Source organism: Pelophylax lessonae (assembly GCF_965119305.1).
Source record: "Pelophylax lessonae genome assembly, chromosome: 3".
NCBI classification, from domain to species: domain Eukaryota; kingdom Metazoa; phylum Chordata; class Amphibia; order Anura; family Ranidae; genus Pelophylax; species Pelophylax lessonae.
Window position 1 is genome coordinate 635,950,850 of NC_138770.1, and position 26,066 is coordinate 635,976,915.

Sequence of the window (26,066 nt, forward strand, 5' to 3'; positions counted from 1 at the left end):
CAAAGGGCCAGTTAACTGCCCTTCAGGCTTTAGTGGGGGTCAGACTGTGGTCAATGGGATTAGATAACCCCTTGGCATCAGTGGAAGTAAACAATGGCTCATCATTGGTTTTAGTGGGAGGGATAGTGTCCCATTATTGGTATCAGTGGGAGAAATTGTGCACTATTGTTGGTAGTTAGGGGAGGAGAAGTGCCTTTTTATTTGTGTCAGTGAGAGTAATGGTGCTCAGTCATTGGTATCAATTGGAGGAATAGTGCCCCATCATTGGTGTCAGTGGGAGGAATAGTGCTCCATCATTGGGAAGTATAGCGCCTCGTTATTAGTGTCTATGGGAGGAATGGTACCCCATCATTGGTGTCAGTGGGAGGAATGGTGCCCCATAGTCGGTGTCAGTGGGAGGAATAGTGTTCCATCGTTGGTGTCAGTGGGAAGAATAGTGCCCCATCATTGGTGTCAGTGGGAGGAATAGTGTCCCATCATTGGTGTCAGTGGAAGGAATGGTGCCCCATCATTGGTGTCAGCGGGAGGAATGGTGCCCATTATTGGTGTCAGTGGGAGGAACAGTGCCCCATCAATGGTATCAGTGGAAAGAATAGTGCCCCATCAATGGTGTCAGTGGGAGAAATGGTACTCCATCATCTGTGTCAGTGGGAGGAATAGTGCCCAATCATCGCTGTCTGTGGAGGAATGGTGCCCCATCACTGGTGTCAGTGGAAGGAATGGTACCCTATCACTGGTGCCAGTGGGAGAAATGGTGCCCTATCATAGGTATCAGTGGGCAGAATAGTGCCCCATCAATGATGTCAGTGGGAGTAATGGTACCCCATCATCGGTGTCAGTGGAAGGAATGGCACCCCATCATCAGTGTCAGTGGGAGGAATAATGCCATATTATTGTCTGTGGGAGGAATGGTGTTCCATCATCAGTGTCAGTGGGAGGAATGGTGCCCCATTATTGGTATCAGTGGAAAGAATAGTGCCCCATCAATGGTGTCAGTGGGAGGAATGGCACCCCATCATTGGTGTCAGTGGGAGGAATAGTGCCACATCATTGGTGTCTGTGGGAGGAAGGTTGTCCCATTATTGGTATCGGTGGGAGGAATGGTGCCCCCATTATTGGTGTCAGTGGGAGGAATGGTGCCCCATCATTGGTGGCAGTGGGAGGAATAGTTCCCCATCGTTGATGTCTGTGAGAGGAATGGTGCTTAATCACTGATGTCAGTAGATGGAATGGTGGCTCAAGGGCCAGATAAAGGCAAGCAAGGGGCCACATCTGGCCCATGGGCCACAGTTTAAAGACCACTGCCATAGAGCAAAGAGGTATCAGCGAGATCAGGATGTTTCTTGTTCAACATTCTCACTGTTCTTAAGTAGCAAAGCTTAATTATGCATTATAGATGAAGATAAAACCCATAGGTCACTTGTGCAAAAACCTCAATAGAATCCCTCATGACTCATTTGAAATAAGATGAATTCAATGCGTTCAGCTTTTGTTCTATTATTTTTTCTCAACTCAAATGGGGCAGGTTTTTTTTTCTTCTCAATATACCTAATAGACCTAATTATGTACCCATCCATGGATAACTCTAACCATTTCAGGCAGTTTTTTCTATGTGTAAGGGCAAACTTAACGGCATAATATTTGGACTGGAAATCAGACTTGTTGGCTTTTATGGATTGCTGGATCTAATTACCTCACTTAGCTGTTCAGTGAGGAACATCACATGTTGCTTTCATCGTTCCTTACAATATATATATAACAAGAAATAACTGAAGGTTGTGATATTTATTTTTAGGTCTACTTAAAGAGGAAGTAAACCCTCCTCGGACACTTGTACCTATAGGTAAGCCTATGATAAGGCTTACCTATAGGTACTGTAAATATCTCCTAAACAAGTACCGTTTAGGAGATATTTACCTGACATGCATCCAGTGACGTCACTGGCGCATGCGCTCTGAAGGAATGGGCGATCGTGCCTGTTCCTTCAGAGCCCCGTGCCGTGACTGTCGGCTCCCGCGCGCGTGCGCGGGAGCGACGTCACCGCGGCTCCGGCCAATCAGATGGCCGGATGCCACGATCCCGGAAGACAGGCGACCGGACATGTCGCCCGTCAGAGGTGAGAGAGCGGCACGGCGGGGGCTCGTTTTAAGGTAAGTATTGCATAATGAGCTAGTATGCGATGCATACTAGCTCATTATGTCTTTCTCTTGCAGGGTGGGGAAACAAAAACCAAAAAAAAAAAACGAGTTTACAACCTCTTTAAATGCTGAACCCCTCGATTCTCGGCCCTCTACAAAACAAAAGTACAGCTATCCAAAATAACTGCTTAGAACTTGACAATTCTAGCATTGCTGTCAAAATCTGGTACATCAACTTGTCTATTAAAGCTTTCCTATGTGCCCCAGGTCATCCTAAACCACCAAGGCTGTAATATATTTTCTTCATTTTTATAAGAAAAATATAGTATATATTTCAGCCTGCACACACATTTAGGGTATTAGCACACTGTACTGATGTACATACAGTGGGTACGGAAAGTATTCAGACCCCCTTAAATTTTTCACTCTGTTATATTGCAGCCATTTGCTAAAATCATTTAGGTTCATTCTTCTTCCTCATGAATGTACACATAGCACCCCATACTGACAGAAAAACACAGAATTGTTGACATTGTTGCAGATTTATTAAAAAAGAAAAACTAAAATATCACATGGTCCTAAGTATTCAGACCCTTTGCTGTGACACTCATATATTTAACTCTACACCTTCATTTGAGTCCAGCTGTGTTTGATTATACTGATTGGACTTGATTAGGAAAGCCACACACCTGTCTATACAAGACCTTCCAGATCACAATGCATGTCAGAGCAAATGAGAATCATGAGGTCAAAGGAACTGCCTGAAGAGCTCAGAGACAGAATTGTGGCAAGGCACAGATCTGGCCAAGGTTACAAAAAGATTTCTGCTGCACTTAAGGTTCCTAAGAGCACAGTGGCCTCCATAATCCTCAAATGGAAGATGTTTGGGACGACCAGAACCCTTCCTAGAGCTGGCCGTCCGGCCAAACTGAGCTATCGGGGAGAAGAGCCTTGGTGAGAGAGGTAAAGAAGAACCCAAAGATCACTGTGGCTGAGCTCCAGAGATGCAGTCAGGAGATGGGAGAAAGTTGTAGAAAGTCAACCATCACTGCAGCCCTCCACCAGTCGGGGCTTTATGGCAGAGTGGCCCGACGGAAGCCTCTCCTCAGTGTAAGACACATGAAAGCCCGCATAAAGTTTGCTAAAAAACACCTGAAGGACTCCAAGATGGTGAGAAATAAGATTCTCTGGTCTGATGAGACCAAAATAGAACTTTTTGGCCTTAATTCTAAGCGGTATGTGTGGAGAAAACCAGGCACTGCTCATCACCTGTCCAATACAGTCCCAACAGTGAAGCATGGTGGTGGCAGCATCATGCTGTGGGGGTGTTTTTCAGCTGCAAGGACAGGACGACTGGTTGCAATCGAGGGAAAGATGAATGCGGCCAAGTAAAGGGATATCCTGGACAAAAACCTTCTCCAGAGTGCTCTGGACCTCAGACTGGGCCGAAGGTTTACCTTCCAACAAGACAATGACCCTAAGCACACAGCTAAAATAAGGAAGGAGTGGCTTCACAACAACTCTGTGACTGTTCTTGAATGGCCCAGCCAGAGCCCTGACTTAAACCCAATTGAGCATCTCTGGAGAGACCTAAAAATGGCTGTCCACCAACGTTTACCATCCAACCTGACAGAACTGGAGAGGATCTGCAAGGAGGAATGGCAGAGGATCCCCAAATCCAGGTGTGAAAGACTTGTTGCATCTTTCCCAAAAAGACTCCTGGCTGTATTAGATCAAAAGGGGGCTTCTACTAAATACTGAGCAAAGGGTCTGAATACTTAGGACCATGTGATATTTCAGTTTTTCTTTTTTAATAAATCTGCAACAATGTCCACAATTCTGTGTTTTTCTGTCAGTATGGGATGCTATGTGTACATTCACGAGGAAGAAGAATGAACCTAAATGATTTTAGCAAATGGCTGCAATATAACAAAGAGTGAAAAATTGAAGGGGGTCTGAATACTTTCCGTACCCACTGTACATCAGATATTCCTGATGGAGGATGAGCTGTGAAGCACCTGAGTGTATATGTGAGTTAAAGTTATTCTAGCTTTATTTTAATCAAGGGACTGTGGTTTTTACACATATTTACACATATGCAGGTGTATGCACATAAAAATACTGACCCAGAAATGAAGATTTCTGTAATGCTGATCTATTTGTAGCAAATGTTTAGGTGGCTGTGTGTACAGGCACATTGAAAACAATAGTGTGCATTTATATACCCTATATACTCGAGTATAAGCTGACTTTTCCAGCACATTTTTTATGCTGAAAAAGCCCCCCTCGGCTTATACTCGAGTCACTTACCTGTTTTCTCTGGGTCTGATTGAAAGTCAGTGGCGGCCGGCCCAACATGTACACTGTGCATGCACCGCCGCTGCTCGAGAAAGCCTGTAAGCACTGGGCCATTCTCGGGGCAGACGGCGCATGCGCAATGACGTGTGGCACCGGACGGCACAATTTTTAAATGTAAGGTGCCTCGAGGATAGGCAAGTAAGGCCCCTGCGCAGCCTCTGCATATCCTGCACCATGCCCCCAGTCTCTGCATCTCCTGCACCATGCCCGCAGCCCCTGTATCATGTTTGCAGCCTCTGCATCTCTTACACCATGCAGCTTCTTCCTCTCCTGTACCATGCCTGCAGCCTCGGGTATCTATTTTTATTTCGAGTCAATACATTTTCCCAGTTTTTTTGTGGTAAAATTAGGTGCCTCGGCTTATATTTGGGTCAGTTTATACTCAAGTATATACAGTAAGTAAAAATAACCGAAAATGCCCATAAGCCTAAAAATGCTGCATTTTTAGACAGCAGTGTGAAGGAGGTCTTAGGCTAAAAGTAGACTTCTCAACAGATAGATTTATTCATGTGCATGCATATTCTGTACTGTGTAAGTGGCCCAATGTAACTATGCAAAAATAGCCATACCCGGAATTCAGCTTTAAAGTAAAGTAATGTAGTGTAATGTGACTTTCTAATTTTTTACATAAAAGTATAACCAAACAGGTTATTATGAGGTGGATTTAAAGTAAAAAAAATAAAAAAAAGTCGCCAATAGGCCAAAATGCATCTGTATCTCCAAATTTCATTAGTTGAGAGCTTCTTGGTCTGTTTAACCATGGCAGACTCTGGGTGTACTTGACACTTCTCAAAAATGTAATATTTGTACACAGGGCGTGTCTAGTACATTCAGTCCTTCTGCCCTGCTGCCAGGATTCCCCCTCTCTCACAGCTGCATTGTCGAGTACACAGAGAAGCTTCCGGCAGCAGGGGCTGTCTGGCAATGTTTGCCAACAACATTACTCTGCCGTGAATACAGAAAGCTACTATGAAACATTGTTTCATTTTGTAACTTTGTTTCTTAATCTACAGATCAAAGGGATGAACTTTGATCTGCAGAGGAAGTCAGTTGTTTTTTTAATTATATGTTCCTCTGTTGAACCCCTTATTAACCCTTAGTTTACTCTAATCAGCCCTAATTAACTTCTTATTCTCCTCCATTTATTTATTATTCCACTTTTTTTATTTTTTTATTTAATTAACTTTCTTTCTGTTTTTGTTTGCTTTGTTTATTAATATTTTTACACCTTTTACATATATTTACACGTATCACACTGAAAAAAAAAGCACAAAAAAAAAACTACTTTACTTAATTTGTAAATACCTTTGCAATGCTTTGTACCAAAACCTAAACCATAGTGTTAAGAAAAAAAAAAGAAAGAAACGTCCAGTTCCACACTATATTAGCAAAATGTGGTATCTATCCCAAAGGGTTGAATATGGCAAAAAGAAATCCCAAAAAGGATTGACTATCGGGGAAGGGATGTTGCGATACCAAGAAAATGTATTGGGCAGTATGGATTTAAAGGTGTATATAAAAAATATGCTATATTTTATTGATACAAAATAAAAAATCTATATATTGCTAAGCATCATAGAATCAACATATTGGTACAAGAATAAAAATGCAAACAATCACATATGGCTTGAACAATCACTTGATGTACAGCGCGATATATGGACTCCAAAACCCCTACGTGTTTCAACCGAAGGTCTTCTTCTGGGGGTGTATTTGTCCAGAGTTTTAACCATATATCATCAAGGAATGTAGAAAGAAAAAGAAAAGATTCTCCTTAAAATCTGTTGTGGCTGGCATTCAATGATCCATGGGGAGACACCCAGGCACCAAAGCCCCAATTTAGAGCACACATGGGACTGAAGGCAAAGACGGACAGTATTGTCCTTGGTATCTACCCAGCAAAATCAATGTCAATTATTTGACACGCTAATAATGAAAAAAAACAAACAATCCTTCTTTTCATAAGAATGTTCTTCTCATCTATGACCATTTTTATGTCTTTATGTTTTGGAACCTGGGAGTGTTGCTTAAATGCAAATAATTGTATCTATTAAATCAGACTACAGTAGTTCTTTGGGGTGTGTACTTGCCTTCTTCTAAAGAGAACCTTAGTCCAAAAAGCCAAAATGAACATTAATCACGTCACCATGCAGTACATTACCTGTATATACCCTCAGCCTAGTACATTAGCCATGAAAGCCTGATGTTGATAGTGTTTAGCAAGGCACATTTGATGCCAATAGACATCTATAGAGTCTACTACACTGTGGGGAAGATAAAGCAATCCAGACAACATTGACCTTAAAGCTAAACTCTCTCAATTAACGTTAACTATTTTTAATCCTTACAATGCTAGCATTAGTAAAAAAAAAAAAAAAAAAAAAATAGGAGGTATATTTACCTTCCTATCTATTTGGGGGTTACCATATTATCCATGAAATCCTACCTCTGTTTTACCATGCTTTATAATGACTAAATCACACTGATTTAACCATATCACAACCTGCGCCCTTCCTATTTGCATTTCCATAGACAATGTCAATCCCTAGGTCCAGTAATTTCTGCAAACTGCACTGGGTACTAGACTTGCGGATGTACAAGCACAATCCATCTCAGGTAGGGTGGTGGTCTCTGGAATCTTGACATTGAGTGCCAGAAGACCTTGTCCAGGCCTTGCTCTCATGTGCAATGCCTAGTCATACAGAATAATGCCTGTCTGCCTCCCAAGCTTTGAAGAATATACCTAGAATGGGTATTAAAAATGCCTGAATCAAACACAAATATGTTCAAAATTAGGAAATACAAGTAAAAATCCAAATAAAGCAAAAGGAAAAGTGAAAGGAGGCAGGCTGCAGCTTCCACATCCATCTTTTCCAGATCAGGCACAGATGCTGATGGCATCAGAAGGCTCAAAGTAGTCCAGGCTTGGAATGAAGAAATATATTCTGAGCTGAGAAACAAGGCTCTCCCACTATGATACCCTGCTCGCAGTAAAGTCACGCAGATGAGATCTGTAAAGTCCTCAGCATGTGGTACTTATATTAGAAGATACTAGAGGATTTAATATACAGTTCCTTAAAGGATCACTGACACCAAGAAGAAGGCAATGACTAAATAAAGGGAACAACCCTTTGGGGCAATTTGTTTTTAAAAAAATGACATAATTACATACTTTTACTATTTACGGCATAAAAAATTATCAACATTTTGTATGTTTAAGGCCAGAAAATTCTTTCCTTCTCATCATTATTTCTTAGGACTGTGTTTCTCTCTATTGACTGGAGAGACCCTTTAAATGTTTATACATGTAAACCTAAAGGTCCATTTAGATCTTTGTGTTGTGGTTTATCCACGCATTATGCGTTGACGCAATGCACAGAAATGCATATACCTTGATAAGGTGCGTTGCTGCACCATACATTTTAAATGGCATTCCAACACTAATACAGTAGCAGGCAACACACCCACCCTGTAGTACACTACAAAGCCCATGCCATATAGTGTGGTGCACTGTATCTGCAAAAACAAAAAACAAAAAGGGGTGTATGAACTTTTAAAATAAATTACCGAGCTAAAATTATCTTAAACACACCACCGATACTAGTTCCTATAAGCTGCAGCCTCTACTGTGCGATATCATCACAAAATACAGATTAACACAAAACAGGGTTGCGCTAATAGATGATAATACAACGGCCTAAAAATAAGATATACATAGAAGCATAGAGTGTGGGAAGTCCCATATGAGTAACCCCCATTGATAGGGTCTCAATTTTAATAGGTCCCAAGTGATTTACTATCCAGAGTGACACACATCACCATCCGCCACCAAATACAATGGGATTAACGGGAGATCCACCACCAAAGAAACAATATAGGTGCCTGCTTACCAGCAGTACTGGACCTCTTATCACAGGAGGCTAGTAGCGCTTTTTGGCTGTTTACTCTGCCAGGGCCTTGTAGTGATATTCCTATGGATATTCCGGCTGTTTGATGAAACTAAGCATCCAAAAATGGCTTCTGTGAAAGGCTCAAAGACAAACGGATGCAGCAGTACTGGACCTCTTATCGCAGGAGGCCAGTAGTGCTTTTTGGCTGTTTAACCCGCCAGGGACTTGTAGTGAAAAAGGGGTGTATGTCTGTTTTCTGCTGTATTGTGGTGAATTGTGAATTCACTCGAACTGAATAGGCTACACCTGGTAAAACCAACCTATTAAATGTTGCTTCACCATTGCTCTGATACTTCAAGAAAATATTTTCCTTAAAAGATTGCAATGTAAATTATCTTTTTATTTTTAAGTTTTTCTAAGCAGTCATGTGACTGCAAAGCTCCAGGTCAATCTCCTTTCTCTTTGGCTGATGGTCTTGAGCTCTCTGCTGGCCAACAATGCCATGTGTAATGATAACAACATGGTAGTTTAGGATGTTCTTTACAATGCTTGTGCACAGAGCACTAACAGAAAAATTAGATTTTGCCTATGTGATTATCTTGCTGCTTTTTACAGCACTTTTTCACTTATTACAACACTCAGACAGATTACAGGACATTAACCAGTAACCCCTCTCAGTTAGCACACATGGGAGGAAGGAATTTGAATCAGTTTCAACAGAACAACAGCAGGTAAGAGTCTATAATGATTATGGCTAAAATCCATGCAATGTCTATATTGATCAGTCGCAATGTTATGATTACTGACAGGTAAAGTAAATAAAATTGATTATCTCTTTAAAATGGCATCTGAAAATCTGTGGCATATATTAGGCTGCAAATTAACAAGTGGTTCCTGAGGTTGATGTGTTAAATGCAGAAAAATAGGGCATCAAAGTTTGTTGTGTATGGGGCTGCGCAGCCACAGGCCAGTCAGGGTGCCCATGCTGACCCGCGTCCACAGCCAAAAGCTTCTACAATGGGCATGGTAGAATTGGAACTGGACAACAGAGCAATGGAAGAAGGTAGCCTGGTCTAACGAACCAGTATTTTATAATTAAAGGAGTAGTGGTGCGCTTCAGGGATCAGCTCTCATGGATCTCTATTTGGGTAGGTTTTTTGAAAAACCTTGATATTTATTGATCTATGTATTTATAGACACACGCATTGATTTGATTGACACACCTGCACTTTCATCACCTAATTATTTTGGAATATAAATGTTATATTTATCACGCTGAGCACCTTCAAATCAAGATTTGTACACACCACTGCCACCTACCCAAATAGAGATCCATGAGAGCTGATCCCTGAAGCGCACCACTACTCCTTTAATTATATCATTTACTGCTTTAGTATCAGTCCCAGTGGCGCTGCAGCAGGGATTCTCTTGCCACCTCAGATAGCGCAGGGATCACACACACCCCCTGATAGATTGAACCAGTATTTTACATCATGTGGATGGGCAGGTGTATGCACTTCATATGGATGTTGCTTGACACGTACCATCTACCCAAACAAAGTTGCTGACCAATTACACTCCTTCATGGAAATGGTATTCCCTGATGGCAGTGGCCTCTTTAAGTAGGATAATGCACTCAACTGCAAACAGGGTTTAAGAAAGTTTTCAGGAACATTGAAATTGAGTTTCAGGTGTTGACTTGTGATCCAAATTCTCTAGATCTCAATCCAGTCAAGCATCTAAGAGATGAGATGTGCTGAAAAAACAAGTCTAATTCAAAGTATCAGAAGCCCCACTTTGCAACTTACAGGACTTAAAAGATCTGCAACTGGCAGCTTGGTGCCAGATACTACAGAAAATCTTAAGAGATTGCATCCATGCCTCGAAAAGGTCAGGTTGTTTTGGCAGCAATACAGGGTCTCATACAAAATTAGGTGTGTAGCCATAAAGCTATGGTTGGTCAGTGTATAATCAACCTGGAGAGGGTTTCTTTTTCTAGCATCTAGCTCTGATCTTCTAAAGCTAAAATATTCCATCCACACAACCATGGCAGCTCCACAGACAGCTTACAGAAAACTGGATTTTTGAACTTACCGTAAAATCCATTTCTCTGAGTTCATCCACGGACACAGCGCTCCATAAATAATATCTATTGGGTTATATTGCCTCCTCCTCAAGGAGTATGACTAAGCAGAACATAACACCTGGCTACACCCATGGACCATCCTCAGCTTGGTATATAACCCCCCCCCCCTCTCTGCTCTAGGTAATCAGTTTAGTAGCAAGCAGTTTTAGAAGAATAAGAACTCCATAGAAGGGAGGGTGCTGTGTCCGTCGAACTCAGAGAGATGGATTTTACGGTAAGTACAAAAATCCCATTTTCTCTTTTGTATATTGACGGACACAGCGCACCATAAATCATTACTACTGGAACGTCCAAAAGCAGTGCCAAAAGGAAAATGAGGGGTGGGGAAAATAACCCAAGGCTAAACATAGGCGTGTTTAACCAGGACACAGGAGCCTTAACTGGGTCACAGGAGCCCCGTCTGCAAAATTAAAAGTTTAGAGAAAAACACCCTTCAAGAGGGAACAGTCTCTCTTAAACAGCAGCCTGCAAAACCTTCCAGCCAAAAGAAGCATCCGCAGATGCCAAAGTATCTACCTTATAGAATTTTGTGACGGTATGCACCAGCGACCAAGAGGCCTCCTTGCAAACTTGCGATATTGATGCCTGATGACGGAAGGCCCAAGAAGCACTCAGAGCCCGAGTAGAATGCACCGTGACAGAGAAAGGTGGAACCTGACCTTTAATGGAATAGGCCTGAGTCACCGTCTGTCTGATCCATCTGGAGATGGTAGCCAAATTAGTGGCCGTAACTACAAAAAGAGAGTCTGACCTCCGAAAGGACTCAGTAGCTGCCGGATACACCTGAATCGCACGAACCACATCCAAGGTATGCAAAGCAAATTCCTTGGGATGTGCCGGCTTGAGACATAAGGAAGGCAAAACAATGTCCTCATTCAAAAGTCAGAGACAACTTTGGGCAGGAATGATGGACAGGGACGAAGAACCTCTATCCCTATGGACCACCAAATAGGGACTGCGACAGGATAATTCCGCCAATTTGGATACCCTGCGGGCCCAGGTAATAGCCGCCAAGAATGTCACGTTCTAGGATAACGTAAAAAAGGGAATCTCCCGAATATTCTCAAATGGAGGTTTCTGGGGAACCGAAAGAACTAAATTTAAATCCTATGATGGCAAAATAGACCATACAGGTGAAGCCACATGTTAAACCCCCTGAATGAAGGTGAGAGCTAAAGAGTGCGTGGCTAGGGATCGCTGAAAGAAGATTGCCAAGGCAGACACCTGGCCCTTGATGGTACTTAAGGCCAACTTCTTATCAACGCCCCATTGAAGAAAGGTTAAGATCCGAGCCACAGAAAAGGATTAAGAATGAGCGCCAACTGACTCACACAAAGAAAGGTACGCTTTCCACGTACGATGGTATATCTTGCTGGAAGACGACTTCCTCGCCTTCACCATAGTAGGGAATCACTGATCCAGACAAACCTCTATCCCTCAGTACCTAGCTTTCAATAGCTAAGCCATTAAACCAGTGACTGTAAAGCAGGATGGTGGATTAGCCCTTGGGACAACTAGTCTTCTCTGAGAGGAAGTCCCCAAGGGACATTTACGGGCACCGGGATGATTGGAAGATCCTAGCTCTTGAATCCTTGCAGGAACTGCGGAAGAAGCCTGAGCCGAGGCTGATACTGGCCCAATAATGGGTGAGGGCAGACCTTCATGCTGAAGGGGTCTTGTCTGCTGGTCCTGAGAAGTTAGCTCTAGGCTTACCAGACCAAGGTTGCTTGGAACCTCCCTGGGAAGATTTAAAATATCTATTTCCCTTATCAATCTCCTTGTCCCAGAACAACAAAAGTATTTTCTATGGGCGGGGGAGGAGGGCCCCCGTCTGCAACGAGGCTCCTTCCCTTTCCTTGACTGTAGCAGGAAGGTAATAATGCCAGCACCTACAAGCATCATCCACTTACCTTTTTTTTCTGCCGCCGGATGGCTTTTACAGGCAGTGAGAGAGGGCATTCCTCCTGCCGTCCACCAGTGCCTCTCTGGGCTCTCCAGTGTGATCAGGGGCTGGGGATCTGATCCATCAGTGCTGCCGGTTTACCATAGAGCTGGCTGTGGACCAGATGGTCCCCGGCCATCTCTATGACCCTGGGAGGCCGGAAGCAATGTCACTTCCGTCTCTGGAAAGCCTGAGATCAATTTTATTTTGATCTCATGCTTTCCAGCATAGAGGAGATATAGACTCCCGATCTCTCCATAAAGAAGAACTGTCATGCCTTTTTCCTATTACAGGGGATATTAACATTTTAATAGGAATAAAAGTGATCATAAAAATAAAAAAATGAAAGGGAAAGTGTAAAAAAAAAAAAAAATTAAAGCACCCCGTCCCCACATGCGTAGATTGCGCCTGCATATGTAACTGCCTTTAAACCACACATTTATAAGGTATTGCAGTGATCATTATAGCGAGATAAATAATTCTAGCACTAGATCTTCCCTGTAACTCAAAACTGGCAACCTGTAAAAAAAAATGTAAGCGTCGCCTATGTACCATAGCTTGACGCCATTGTGGAGTGTGCACAATTTTAAAGCGTGACATTTTTGGTATCTATTTACTCGGCATAACATCTTTTTGATTTTACCAAAAAATTAGGTTATAGATTGTGCTTTTTTGCATGAAAATTCATTAAAGTGTATTTTTTCCCCAAAAATATTGCGTTTCAAAAATTGCTGTGCAAATACCATGTGACATAAATAATTGCATCAACTGCCAATTTTTTCTGTAGGGTCTCTGCTAAAAAAAAATCTCTCTCTAACAGTATCTCAAAAAAGGGAGCACACGCCTCACATTTTTGTAAGTACTTTATTATACCTTTTCATGTGACAACACTAAAGAAATTACACTTTGCTGCACTCATACATCTATTTACTAAAGACAACCTCTGGATATGACGCTGAGCACATGCACTCATCATCTTTGGTCGACCATCGCAAGGACTGTTCTGAGTTGAACATGTCCTGTTAAACCGCTGTATGGTCTTGGCCACTGTGCTGCAGCTCCGTTTCAGGGTCTTGGCTCAAAGTTGGCTCAAAGTTCAACATGGCACCTCATGACAAAAAAACTCTCTGAGCATCTTAAAAAAAAAGAATTGTGGCTCTACATAAAGATGGCCCAGGACAGTGTTTTGGAACTACATTTCCCATGATGCTCAACTACACTGTAGAGTACATGACATGAGCATCATGGGAAATGTAGTTCCAAAAACATCTGGGGTGCCAAGGTTCACCAACACTGTCCTAGGCCATCTTTATGTAGAGCCACAATTCTTTTTTTTTCGATCCTCAGAGAGTTTTTTTGTCATGAGGTGCCATGTTGAACTTTCAGTGACCAGTATGAGTGTAAGTTGACAGTGTAGTGTTGACATTTTTGGCTGTGTGTTGAGTTATTTTGGGGGTACAGCAAATTTAGACTGTAATACAAGCTGTACACTCACTACTTCAAGTTTTAGCAAAGTGTAATTTCTTCAGTGTTGTCACATGAAAATATATAATAACATATTTACAAAAATGTGAGCGGTGTATTCACTTTTGTGAGATACTGTATATTATATATACATAATGTTTAGGGGTTCTGAGAAAATTTCTAGCAAAAAAAATTGGCCTGTGCTAGAAGTAGTTAAAGTTGAATTAAAGACAAAACATTTTCCACTTTGGATAGAAAACAGGGTTATGAGCCTGTCCTATATTTTTTATTTTTTTTGGCAAACTGTGTGTCACTGGAGAAATTTCCCTTTACTTCCAGCCCCATAGCCAAAACAGGAAATGAAGGGAGATCCCTCCAGTGTGAAACAATCTCTAGTCACCAAGAACTAGTGTCTGCGCTGGAAGATTTACTCTCTTTTATTATTCTGGGGACAACCTAAAATTTGCTTTCACTTTTATTCCCGGTAATAAAGGTAAACAGGACCAACAGAGAGGGTGAATATCCCTAATGGGGACACAGACAACAATAAAAACTTGACTACTGTTCTAAACCCTCTCCACTACATCCAAAACTTTTATGTTTTGCCTTTAGTTATAACTAAATTTCAGCTGGCAACTCAGTATGGAGACTTTTTACCTGGTTTCATGACTTTTGGAGGGAAACAAGTTATCTAAAAGGTGTTTTAGATACATGCCTGGAGGAATTCTATGTTTTGAAATATATTTTATACTACAAAAACTAGGAAAAAAGTACCAAGAAAGTAACGTTTTCTGTCCTCACTGTCCTTTGCTGACCTTCCCCGTGTCATGCTAATGGCTCTGGCAGAAAAAGACAGATTTCTTTTCTACTAGGATGCTGCTGAAAGATGTCCCTTGCCACGGAAGCTTTGAAGAATTCCATGAAATGATCATTTCAAAAGTCCCTTTGTATTGCAGTACAGTCACTAAGATAAGTATCCACTTCATTTTTTTCTAAAATCACCAGTGCACCATCATAGAGACATGAGAACAATCGACAGAAGAGGAATATTTGCACCGGGAAGAGATGTATAGCGTATACAAAATCTTAGGTGGCCGCAGTCAAACTGCATGGTTTGTTAAGTTTGAGCATTCAATAAATGTAAACTCTACATGGAAATACTACCACATTACCTTTTTCTGCAGATTTTAAAGCTAACATTCTGTGAATTTTCTAGAGATTTTCTCTCTAAAAGGATGATTGGATTTTGACAAAAAATCAGCAGGCGTGCTTTGTGGAACAGTATAGTTCCCTATATTGGGTGCCATTTTAGCCCTGAAGCATGGGGCTGCAGCATTTAACGGCGGGTGGAAAGCATAGGTGTCCTGTCCAGACATTGAGCAATACTTTTTGCAGTCAGCTGACTTCCTGTTCAGGAAAAATGTTAAAATGTAATTTTAGAGCCTCTTTTTTGCCTAAAGCCTTTTGCACACTGGGCATTTATTCTCCATGCATGAGGCTCTGGTGCTTAGCTCAGATATCCTGCCCAGCCTCACTGATTCTAGGACAATATCCCCCTGGAAAATATCCCCCCTGTACAATATCCCCCCGGAAAATATCCCCCCTGGACAACATCCCTCTGGACAACATCCCCCCTGGACAACATCCCCCCTGGACAACATCCCCCCTGGACAACATCCCCCCTGGACAACATCCCCCCTGGACAACATCCTCCCTGGACAACATCCTCCCTGGACAACATCCCCCCGGACAATATCCCCCCTGGACAACATCCCCCCTGGACAACATCCCCCCGGACAACATCCCCCCTGGACAACATCCCCCCGGACAACATCCTCCCGGACAACATCCCCCCGGACAACATCCCCCCAGACAATATCCTCCCGGACAACATCCCCCCGGACAATATCCCCCCTGGACAACATCCCCCCTGGACAACATCCCCCCGGACAACATCCCCCCGGACAACATCCCCCCGGACAATATCCTCCCTGGACAATATCCCCCTAGGCAATATCTCCCCTCTAACCCTAACCCTATGTCCAGGGGGATGTTTTCCAGGGGGATATTGCCCGGGGGATGTTGTCCCGGGGGGATATTATCCGGGGGGATGTTGTCCCGGGGGGATTATGTCCAGGGGGATGTTTTCCGGGGGAGCATTGTCCCGGGGGATAATGTCCGGGAGGATATTGTCTGGGGGGATATTGTCCTGGTACCGCCTCACTCTGGCAGCCTGTCAAACTCTATTAGAGTCTGACAGCTGTTGCAGCTGGACCGTGCACCAAGTGGCAGTCCAACTGCAGCAGCTCTCAGACTCTTCTAGATCTTGACAGAATGCTGGCAGTGGGGCTGGACTCACAAGTGCCCTCCATTTAGCGCCAGCTTTTATTTATGTAAAAGAAAAGAAAACGGTTTGCTGTAACTGCTTATAAAGTGTGAGCTGGAGTTTAGCTTCAATTTGTTAGTGTATCTAAATCTGCTTGTACATCTATCATTCCCAATTCCCCCGGTTAACAATGCTGCTGTCCAAATGTGCCCTCTGTGCTCCTTCATCCAGTGTGTGGTCACTCTAAGAAAGGAGGTGTGTTACTGGCCAGATCACCAGGTGAAAACAGAGGGGGGGGGGGGGCCTAAAAAAATAAAACTAATGCAGCCATAACATCGAATGACTGGTAAATTGCAAAATATACAGGGCATGCTGTGCCTTTAAGGAGGGGTGGGCTCCCTTCAGACTCTCCTGCCCTCTGCCTATTCATTATAATGCATGTGCTTTCACTGTGGAGGCTCTCATAATTTAGAGTTAGGACTGCAGATAATACTGGGGTGCTGTGAAGTGCCTCTGCAGCTTACGCACGTGTTTGCAAATGTGTGCAAACTAAACCTCTGTTTTTAACGCAAACTGTTAGACAGGATAATTTGGTTGGATGCAGACTGGTCGGTAAGATGAGCTGGGAATTTTCTTTGGTTTTGTTTGAGCAGATAATAGCACCTGGCTCTCCAGCAGATGATGGAAAATCATAAAGGGATAAGCTAAGCTAACACTTACTTGCAGGAGTACTCCATGAATGCGGTTCTGTTGTACAGGATGGCTGCCAGAATCTGGAAGGCTCCTTATTAGTTCCATCGTAGCACAAGGAATGTCATCTGCCATCAAAAAAGGAACAAGGGCGCGTGCTGCCATCTCCCGTGAACGGTAAACTGGCGAATTGGCACATCTATGAGGAAAAAGAGGAAAAGAGAAAAAAAAAAAAAAACGAGATAAGTTAAACCGTCTTTAAATCTGATTACCAGTCATACAACTAAATAAAGGGATTAAATACATACAGGTACATGTCATAAAAATTAGAATATCATCAAAAAGTTAATTTAGTACAGTAATTTAATTCAGTAAGTGAAACTCATATTTTATATAGATGCATTACACACAGAGTGATATATTTCTTTTAGTTTTGATGATTATAGCTTACAGCTAGCATGCCATCTGCTGGTGTTGGACTACTGTGTTTTATCAAGTCCAAAGTCAGCACAGCCCACTACCAGGAAATTCTAGAGCACTTCATGCTTCCCTCTGCTGACCAGCATTATGGAGATGCTGATCTCTTTTTCCAGCAGGACTTGGCACCTGCCCACACTGCCAAAAATACCAATACCTGGTCACATGATCATGGTATCACTGCGCTTGATTGGCCAGCAAACTCGCCTGACCCAAACTCCATAGAGAATCTGTAGGGTATTATCAAGAGGAAGATGGAAGAGTGCATTGGAAGGGTGATATCTCGGTCATCACTGCAGCAATGATCGAGATATCATTTTTAAGGTTTACCTTTAAAATAAAAGTAATCTTAGCTGCTAAGAAGCCGCTGGATTACCTTAACAGGTGGAAGAACAGCGTACCGCCCCCCTGCTGCCGCCGCCTTTACCAGGATCTCCTGTGCTAATAGGGAGCCCAGTAATAATTTAACATCGGGTTTTTGGGACACAGTGAGAGGAACGGACATTGTTCCTCCCACTGTATTATGTCAGAAACCCTGAAGTGATGAGGATTTTGTCACTTTTGGTTTTGGTCTCAAGTAAACAAGCCGTTACTGGCTTGAACAAGCATATGATCAAACCGATCTTGGTTTGATCAGATGCTTTGGAGGGCAGAGGAGTGATCTGGGGTCTAATAGACCCCAGATTTCTGATTAGAGAGTACCTGTCACTGTTCATGCTATCATAAGGGATGATATTCATTTTTTTGTGATAGCAATAAAGTTGATAAAAAAAAAATAAAGAGACAAAGAAAGAGAATTTTACATATAATTAATAAAAAAAAAAATTAAAGCACTCCTGCCCCCTTATTTCCAACCTATGGTCATTACAGCACCCAGCATCACTGAACAGCCAGTTATTGTTGAATGTGTGCATGGGGAATATTGCGTTTGGACCTGCCCTTTCGCTCCCACATACAAAGGCAAACAGGTATATAGGTTGTGCATGCATATGTAAAGGCTGTATAAAGAGTCACCTATGGAGATTTTTTTAAGTACCATAGCTTGGCACTGTTCTTTGAGCGTGTGAAATTTTAACGCGTGATATGTTGGGTATCTATTTATTCGGGCCTAACATCATCAAACAATAGGGTATTATTTTGTGTTTTTTGCATTAAATTAATTAAAGTATATTTTTTTCCAAAGAAATTGTATTAAAAAAAAACGATCAGAAGTTTCAGCTAAGCTGAAGCTCCTATCACTCTGTGCCTGTCACAGAACCCCTCCCCCCCCCCCCCACACACACACACAAGTCAGCAAGCAGAATTAGGCACACATTACCCCTTTGATCACCCCCAGTGTTAACCCCTTCCCTGCCAGTGTCATTTATACAGTAACAGTGCATAATATTTAGCACTGATTACTGTATTAATGTCACAGGTCCCCAAAAAGTGTAAAAATGTCAGTTAGGGGACCGATCTGTCTGCCGCAATGTCGCAGTCCCGCTAAAAAAAAGTTGATCATCGTCATTACTAATAAAAAAAAAAAATTCCAAAAATCTATCCCATGGTTTGTAAACACTAACTATAAACCAATTAAAATACGCTTTTTGGGATTTTTTTTACCAAAAATATGTAGCAGAATACAAATTGGCCTAAACTGATTAAAAAAAATTGATTTGGAATGTTTTATAGCAGAAAGTAAAAAATATGGCGTTTTTTTCAGAATTGTCACTCTTTTTTTGTTTATAGTGCAAAATCTAAAAACCGCAGAGGTGATCAAATACCACCAAAAGAAAGCTCTATTCGTGGGGGAAAAAAAAGACATCAATTGTATTTGGGTACAGCGTTGCATGATCGCACAATTTTTCATTATAGTAATGCAGTGCTGAATCGCAAAAAATGGCCTGGTCATTAAGGGGGTAAAACCTTCAGGAGCTGAAGTGGTTAAGAACCATTTTGAGGCACTTCCTATTCATTTCAATGGAGAGGGGCGTTTTTGGGATGCTTTTTTTAGCGCTCTAAACATGCTCCAAAGGAGCTGCTTGCAGGATTTTTTTTTCACCACCCCACCAGTGCACCGCCCCAGTGTGAAAGCATTCATTGATTTTAATGGGAATAGGTTTTCACAAGCTTTTCAGGCACCTTTTTTAGCGCCAAAGTGCATTAAAAGTGCCTTAGTGTGAAAGGGCTCTTACGTGAGAAGTGTCAGAGTAGGCCTGGGGGTCAAGTCGTCAGAGTATTGCTAAAGTCAAAACTTTTTATCTTTGAATAGCGTGGAGAGGCCATTTATCCCCTTTAACTACAGTACTACATATTAATAAGTGAGCAAACAAAATGATCATATTTAATGCAGAATCAAAAGCTGAATATTGAATTGTGCTTTTTTAGCTAGATATCAAATATGACCGCCCCTTTTATTGTTTTACATGATGATGAACATTTACTTTACGGTTTTGCAGCCACATGCCATGCACAGCTCTGAAGCTTGCAGTGGCTGTTTTCTATCTGTAAGCTATTGTTATAGACACAGGTACACATATGCTTTCAATCATGGGCCACTCAAGGAGGACACCTCAGCTTGTTTGGAAGAAAAAGGCTGAACACACCATGTTTAGCTATATCCACCTGTAGTCCATTGTGGGAATGCATTTTTAGGGTGACAACGCTGTTGCTGCATAAAACACACACGGAGGTAGCAGTGTCACCCTAAGGGCCGCTGAAGACTTGAATCGCACAGGAACACAGTCCTCATTCCTGTGCATTCCCGTATGGTGCAATTTTGCAGTCATTCAAATGACTGCTCTACTTTTCAAAAATGTGTTGCACCTGTAGCGGGGTTAAACATGCCTAAAGACACTGTTTGATATGTGGGAAGGAACTAGGCTCCCTCTAGTGGTAGCTGCATGGAATTTCCCGGGCTGTGACTTCCTTTTCACAAGATGAAGAAACTACATCTCCCAGGCTGCTTTGCAAGATCCAGGAACTAGGCTCCCTCTAGTGGTAGCTGCATGGAATTTCCCGGGCTGTGACTTCCTTTTCACAAGATGAAGAAACTACATCTCCCAGGCTGCTTTGCAAGATCCAGGGTGCACGGCTGCACCGCACGGCACTATGGGGGAGGTTATTTAAAGGAGAGAGAAGCGCGCGAAGGGGGGGCCTTTCTGCGCTGGACTCTGAGGAACCAGCGAGCGAGAGTGAAGGACTGACACTGGATATTGGGCCAGAGCCTTTTAGCCTGGAGGGACGACGTGGAACCGTCCCATCTCAAGCACGAGGCACATTCCTGGAGGTCATACTGCTGTTTGCCGAGACCGGAAGTCATCTGCCAGAAGGACCCCGTGCGGCTGGCATATAGCCAAAGGACTGAGACCGCAGTGGAAGCGCGCGAAGGAGAAACTTCTGTTGGTGAGAGGGCACATGCCCAATAACTGACTTTATCTGCTGAAGAGACAGTTTTATCTACAGATAGCGGTAGCGCAGCAGGAGGTGATAAAACCCCGGGGTTTATCACCATACTCTCTCAGGAGACTCATAGACAAACAATAAGGTCTGTAAAGGAGTCGCCAGAGGCTTATCTCTCTCGCAGAAGTTATTGCTCAGTTACGCAGACACCCTGCGGTGACAACTAACAGCTCGTTGTTTTCTCTCTCTTGATCTTTATTCCTAATCTGGATTACAAATGAGCTCTATTCAATAACCTTGCTAGCGAAGATCAACAAGAAAGAAGAGAACTCTGGGGGAGGGACTCAGATAGGCCCACCTACCTGGTACTGTGTCTAGCCTTAATGCAGGAGGAGTGTGGGGGTATTCTTTTACCTTTTTAAAGCTGTTTTAAATAACCTTTTATGGACTTGTATTGTATTGTATTGTATCTCCCCTATTCAATTTGATATATAGTAAACTAAGTTTGGTTAATTACAATCTTGTGCGTTGTTCCATTGTGTCACCCAGAAGGACTACTATTCAAGAAGGTAACAAGGTATTGTTGCATAGTGAAGTATTGTATTCCAACCTGTGTATCTATTTGATAGTCCAGTCCTATTCTGGGTCAGTTGTGCCTGAGGAGGGATCGAGCCAATTTGATTGGGTTGTTAGGCAGGGTGTAGACCCAATAATATAATCAGCAGCTCCTGCGGGGGTGGTGCTACACGTGGGGGCTCGTCCGGGATTTCTACAGTCCTGCAACACAACCCTCTCAGCCCCAGAATCCCCTCCCACGCAGAAATGGATCCTGTCGCTGCTGCTGAGTGGTGCAAGGAAGAGAATGTCATAGTGGAAAATGGCCTGGTGGTTGAAATCAAGGGAGAAGCCTGGACTGAAGAAAAGCTCCTCCCTGTTTTAAGGGCACTATCCACAGACAGGAAATTCTGGGTGATTGACATAAAAACTGACACCACTGCCCCACACACGTATGCACTGTGTGAGTGGAGGAAAGGGGTCCCTGATTATTTCAATGGAAACAGTGTAAAAACTATTGACCAAACAGAACTTTTCCTGATACATCCAGGAGTTCCTACTGCGGGTCCCTCATCCACCACCCCTGGGGTATCCAGCCAAGAAAAAGGTGTCCAAGAAGGGCATCCTGAGTCATCACCTTTGTCGACTTTTAGCTCAGAACTGTGTGCTGTTCTTGGGGAGATTGTGGCAAAATGTAGCAGGGACTCCTCGAGCTATCTGATGACTGGATATAGGAAGCTCCGGACATTCTCTGGGAAACAGCCTGTGCCTTCAGCAGAAGATGGGTTCGAAGAGTGGCTAGATACCGCCACTCAGGCTTTGGAGGAATGGGAGGTACCAGAACAGCACAAGAAGCAGAGGATCACAGAGAGTTTAAGGGGACCTGCATTAGAGGCTGTACGTAATCTAAAGCTTAGCAAGAAGAACTGCACTGCACAGGATTATTTGGACATTCTGCAAGATGTGTTTGGTCGGACGGAGAACGCGGCTGAACTTCTCTACCAGTTGGACCACTGTTATCAAGAAGAGGGGGAGAAGTTGTCCGAATTCATTAAACGTCTGGATAGGATTATCCACCAGATTCTGTTAAAGAAAGGAATAGACCCCCGGAAAATAGATGAGACTCGTGCACGACAGGTTCTGAAAGGGGCTCAACCTTTAGATCCCATTGCCATACTGTTACGAACTCGTCGAGATGGCGGCATTCTAGAATACCCCGATCTGATTCGAATGGTCAGAGAGGAAGAGGTCATGTTGGACAACAAGAAGAAAAGTCGGCAGTTTGACTCAACTGCCCGGGTTGGAGTGATAAGTGTGGAAGAGGGTGACTCTCAAGTTGAACTCCTAAAGACCCAAGTGTCTCAGTTGATAGAAATGGTGTCCATCCTGACTGGTCAGGTATCCACTCTACCCAAGGGGAGTATATCGGAGAGGCCAGATGAACCTGTTAGTCTCAGCACAGATCCAGAGCCACGGCCTGCAAGATTGTTAACTTGTTTCAACTGCGGGGGAGTTGGGCATGTTAGAAGGGTATGTCCCAGCTCAGGAAATGCTGCCGCGAAACCTCGCGAGCCAGCGGGAAACTTCAGAGGACACCGGTGAAGGAGTCAACCGGGTGTCCGCCAGTCTTAAGGGACTCCAGAAGTGGTGCAGGATCAGGGAAACTGAGTCAGGGGGTCAGACCCAAATATAACACCCCCAGTTCTAGACTCCGGGTTACTGAGGGAAGGAAAGTCAATGCACACCGGATTCGGCGGGGGCCTAGATCAAGGAAGAAAAAGGAGAAGAGGGCCAGGGTACAGAGAACTGAATCAGATAACAAGGCTACATCAAGAGAATTCCCAACTAACTTGGTCGGGCCCTCCCCAGTGGTCTCGGTTCAGGTGGAAGGAATTTACACAAGAGCCCTCCTTGACACAGGGGCCCAGGTGACTCTTTTGTATAGAGACTTCTATGATAAATATCTTACCCATCTACCTTTGCAGAAGTTGGAAGATCTGGAGATATGGGGTATTGGGACCCAAAGTTTTCCCTATGACGGGTATCTGCCAATCAAGTTGACCTTTGATCCATCAGTGGCTGGTGAAGCGGAAACCTTCGACACCTTAGCGGTGGTCTGTCCTCGTCCACCAGGGGCCAACAAAAGCTCTCTCATCGTAGGAACAAACACTGACCTGGTAAGGCGCCTTCTGATACAACTGGTCCAGGGACAAGATGCTCAGGCGCCAAGGATCCATCCCATGCTACGGCAGGCCTACCAACGATTAGTGTTGGAGCAAGAGACCCCCGCAGAAGGAGTTGGACGACTCTGGAAGCTGGATAGAGCAGAAAAGGTCTTACAGCCAGGAGAGGTGGCCTGTTTTAAGGCTTCTGTTAAACTCACATGGCAACAGCCGGGTCCCTTCATTATCTTTGAATCAGGTCAAAAGGAGAGACAGAGAGGGATAGAAGTGATCCCTGAGGTGATCCCTTTGAAGGTGTTACAGGAAAACCGTGGAAGGGTTTTAGTGAGTGTCAGAAACACCTCTATTACACCAGTGAAGGTACCGGCCAGAGTGCTCCTGGGCCAAGTCAACCCGGCTACCCCAGTTGCCCCCATTGATTTCAAAGAAAAGGAACAGGGTGAAGCGGTTATAGAGGAGCTCTGCTCTGGAAGCGCTGCCCTCCCGCCGGAATGGGTGAAGAGGGCCAAGGCACAACTTGCTCGATGGAGGGAAATATTCTCTAAGGACGAGTTTGACGTGGGATGTGCCAGGAGCGCCACTCATAAGATCCGCCTGAGTGAGGACAAGCCTTTCAGGGAGAGAGTCCGGCGAGTCCCCTTAGGTGACTTAGAAGATCTACGTCAACAGCTGGCAGAGCTCAAAAAGATCGGGATTATCCGAGAATCCAGGAGCCCGTATGCTTCCCCGATAGTGGTAGTCCGGAAGAAAAATGGATCTTTGAGGCTTTGTATCGACTACCGAACGCTGAACAGAAGAACCATCCCAGACCAGTATACCACTCCTCGAATCGAAGATGCCCTACAGAGTCTGTCAGGGGCGAAGTGGTTCAGTGTGATGGACTTAAAGAGTGGGTATTATCAGATCCCCATGCACCCTGAAGATCGGGAGAAAACAGCCTTCATCACCCCTGTTGGGTTCTTTGAGTTCAATCGCATGCCTCAGGGGTTGTCCGGGGCCCCTGCTACCTTCCAGAGGCTGATGGAAAGGACCGTTGGAGATATGAACTTGATAGAGGTACTGGTATACTTGGATGATGTTATCGTGTTTGGCAGAACTTTGGAAGAACACGAGGAGAGGTTGGAAAAGGTCTTGAAGAGGCTACATGAAGAAGGTCTGAAACTTTCTCCTGAGAAGTGCCAATTCTATCAGTCCTCGGTCCATTACCTGGGCCATATCGTGTCTGGAGAAGGGGTGGCCACTGACCCGGACAAGCTGGATGCTGTTGCTTCCTGGCCCAGACCCACAAATGTGACCGAACTCCGGTCATTTTTGGGCTTTTGCTCCTATTACAGGAGGTTTGTGGAGGGGTTCGCCCAGATTGCCCGACCCCTAAATGAGCTCCTGAAGAATGAAGAAGATGATGTCCCTAAGTTGGTAAAGCCGGTGAAGTCCACCATGGGCCCCCGGAAGGCTAAGGAATCCATCCAGGATCAGTGGACCCCGGAATGCGAAGGGGCCTTTGTCCAGCTGAAGGAAACCCTAACCACTGCCCCTGTGTTGGCCTATGCGGACCCCACAAAACCATATGAACTGCATGTTGATGCCAGCCGAGATGGGCTGGGGGGGGTACTTTATCAGGAGCATGAGGGTCATCTGCGACCTGTTGCCTATGTGAGCAGAAGCCTACTGCCTGCTGAAAGGAATTATCCTACTCACAAACTTGAATTCTTGGCCTTGAAGTGGGCAGTGGTTGACAAATTGAAAGACTACCTGTACGGAGCTGAATTCATTGTCAAGACAGATAATAATCCCCTCACCTATCTGTTGACTACGGCCAAGCTGGATGCAACAGGACATCGATGGTTGGCTGCCCTCTCTAGCTTCAATTTTAGCCTGAAGTATCGGCCAGGAATCGGAAATAGGGATGCAGATGCCCTATCCAGAAGGTTGCATGTTCCACAGGAACCTGCGGAAGAATGGACTCATTTGGCTCCAGAAGGGGTGCGTGCCCTATATCAGGGAACTGAATTTCGATCCCGAGGAGGGTCAAGAGCAGAAGAGATTGGGGTTTCGGCTATCGGAGTACCCAAATGCTACTGCCAGGTGACCCAAGTTGAAGGGGAGGGTTTGCCCCGGCTGTCCAAAAGGGACTTGCGGAAGGAGCAGTTGGAAGACCCTTTGGGAAAACTTCTCTTGGAAGCCCTGGAGATCCAGAGCCCTGAGTTGCTTCTAACTGACTCCCCTCAGGGGGCCCGTCTGTTGCATAGAGAGTGGACCCGGTTACAGATCAGAGAAGGAGTGGCCTACCGGAGAGGTCCATCTGAAGATCTGGAGGAGAAGTGGCAACTGTTCTTACCAGCTAAATACAGAGAGGGAGTTCTGGCCGCTCTTCATGATAATCATGGCCATCTGGGGCCCGAAAGAACCTTTCAGCTTGTCAGGGACAGGTTCTACTGGCCTTGTATGAGGGCCGAAGTTGAAGGATACTGTCATTCTTGTGTCCGGTGTATACAGAGGAAGACTCTGCCACGTCA

General features: G+C 44.0%; 1 protein-coding gene across 2 annotated transcripts in view; it reads right to left on the reverse strand.

Annotated features, from left to right (window-relative positions):
- The window catches only part of THADA (THADA armadillo repeat containing), a 1,178,628-nt gene that overhangs the window by 453,895 nt on the left and 698,667 nt on the right, over positions 1 to 26,066 (reverse strand). For both annotated transcript variants that reach the window (XM_082249837.1, XM_082249838.1), the window contains exon 29: positions 16,985 to 17,153. In XM_082249837.1, coding sequence (XP_082105963.1) covers positions 16,985 to 17,153 — 169 coding nt within the window. The remainder of the gene's footprint in view (positions 1 to 16,984; positions 17,154 to 26,066) is intronic.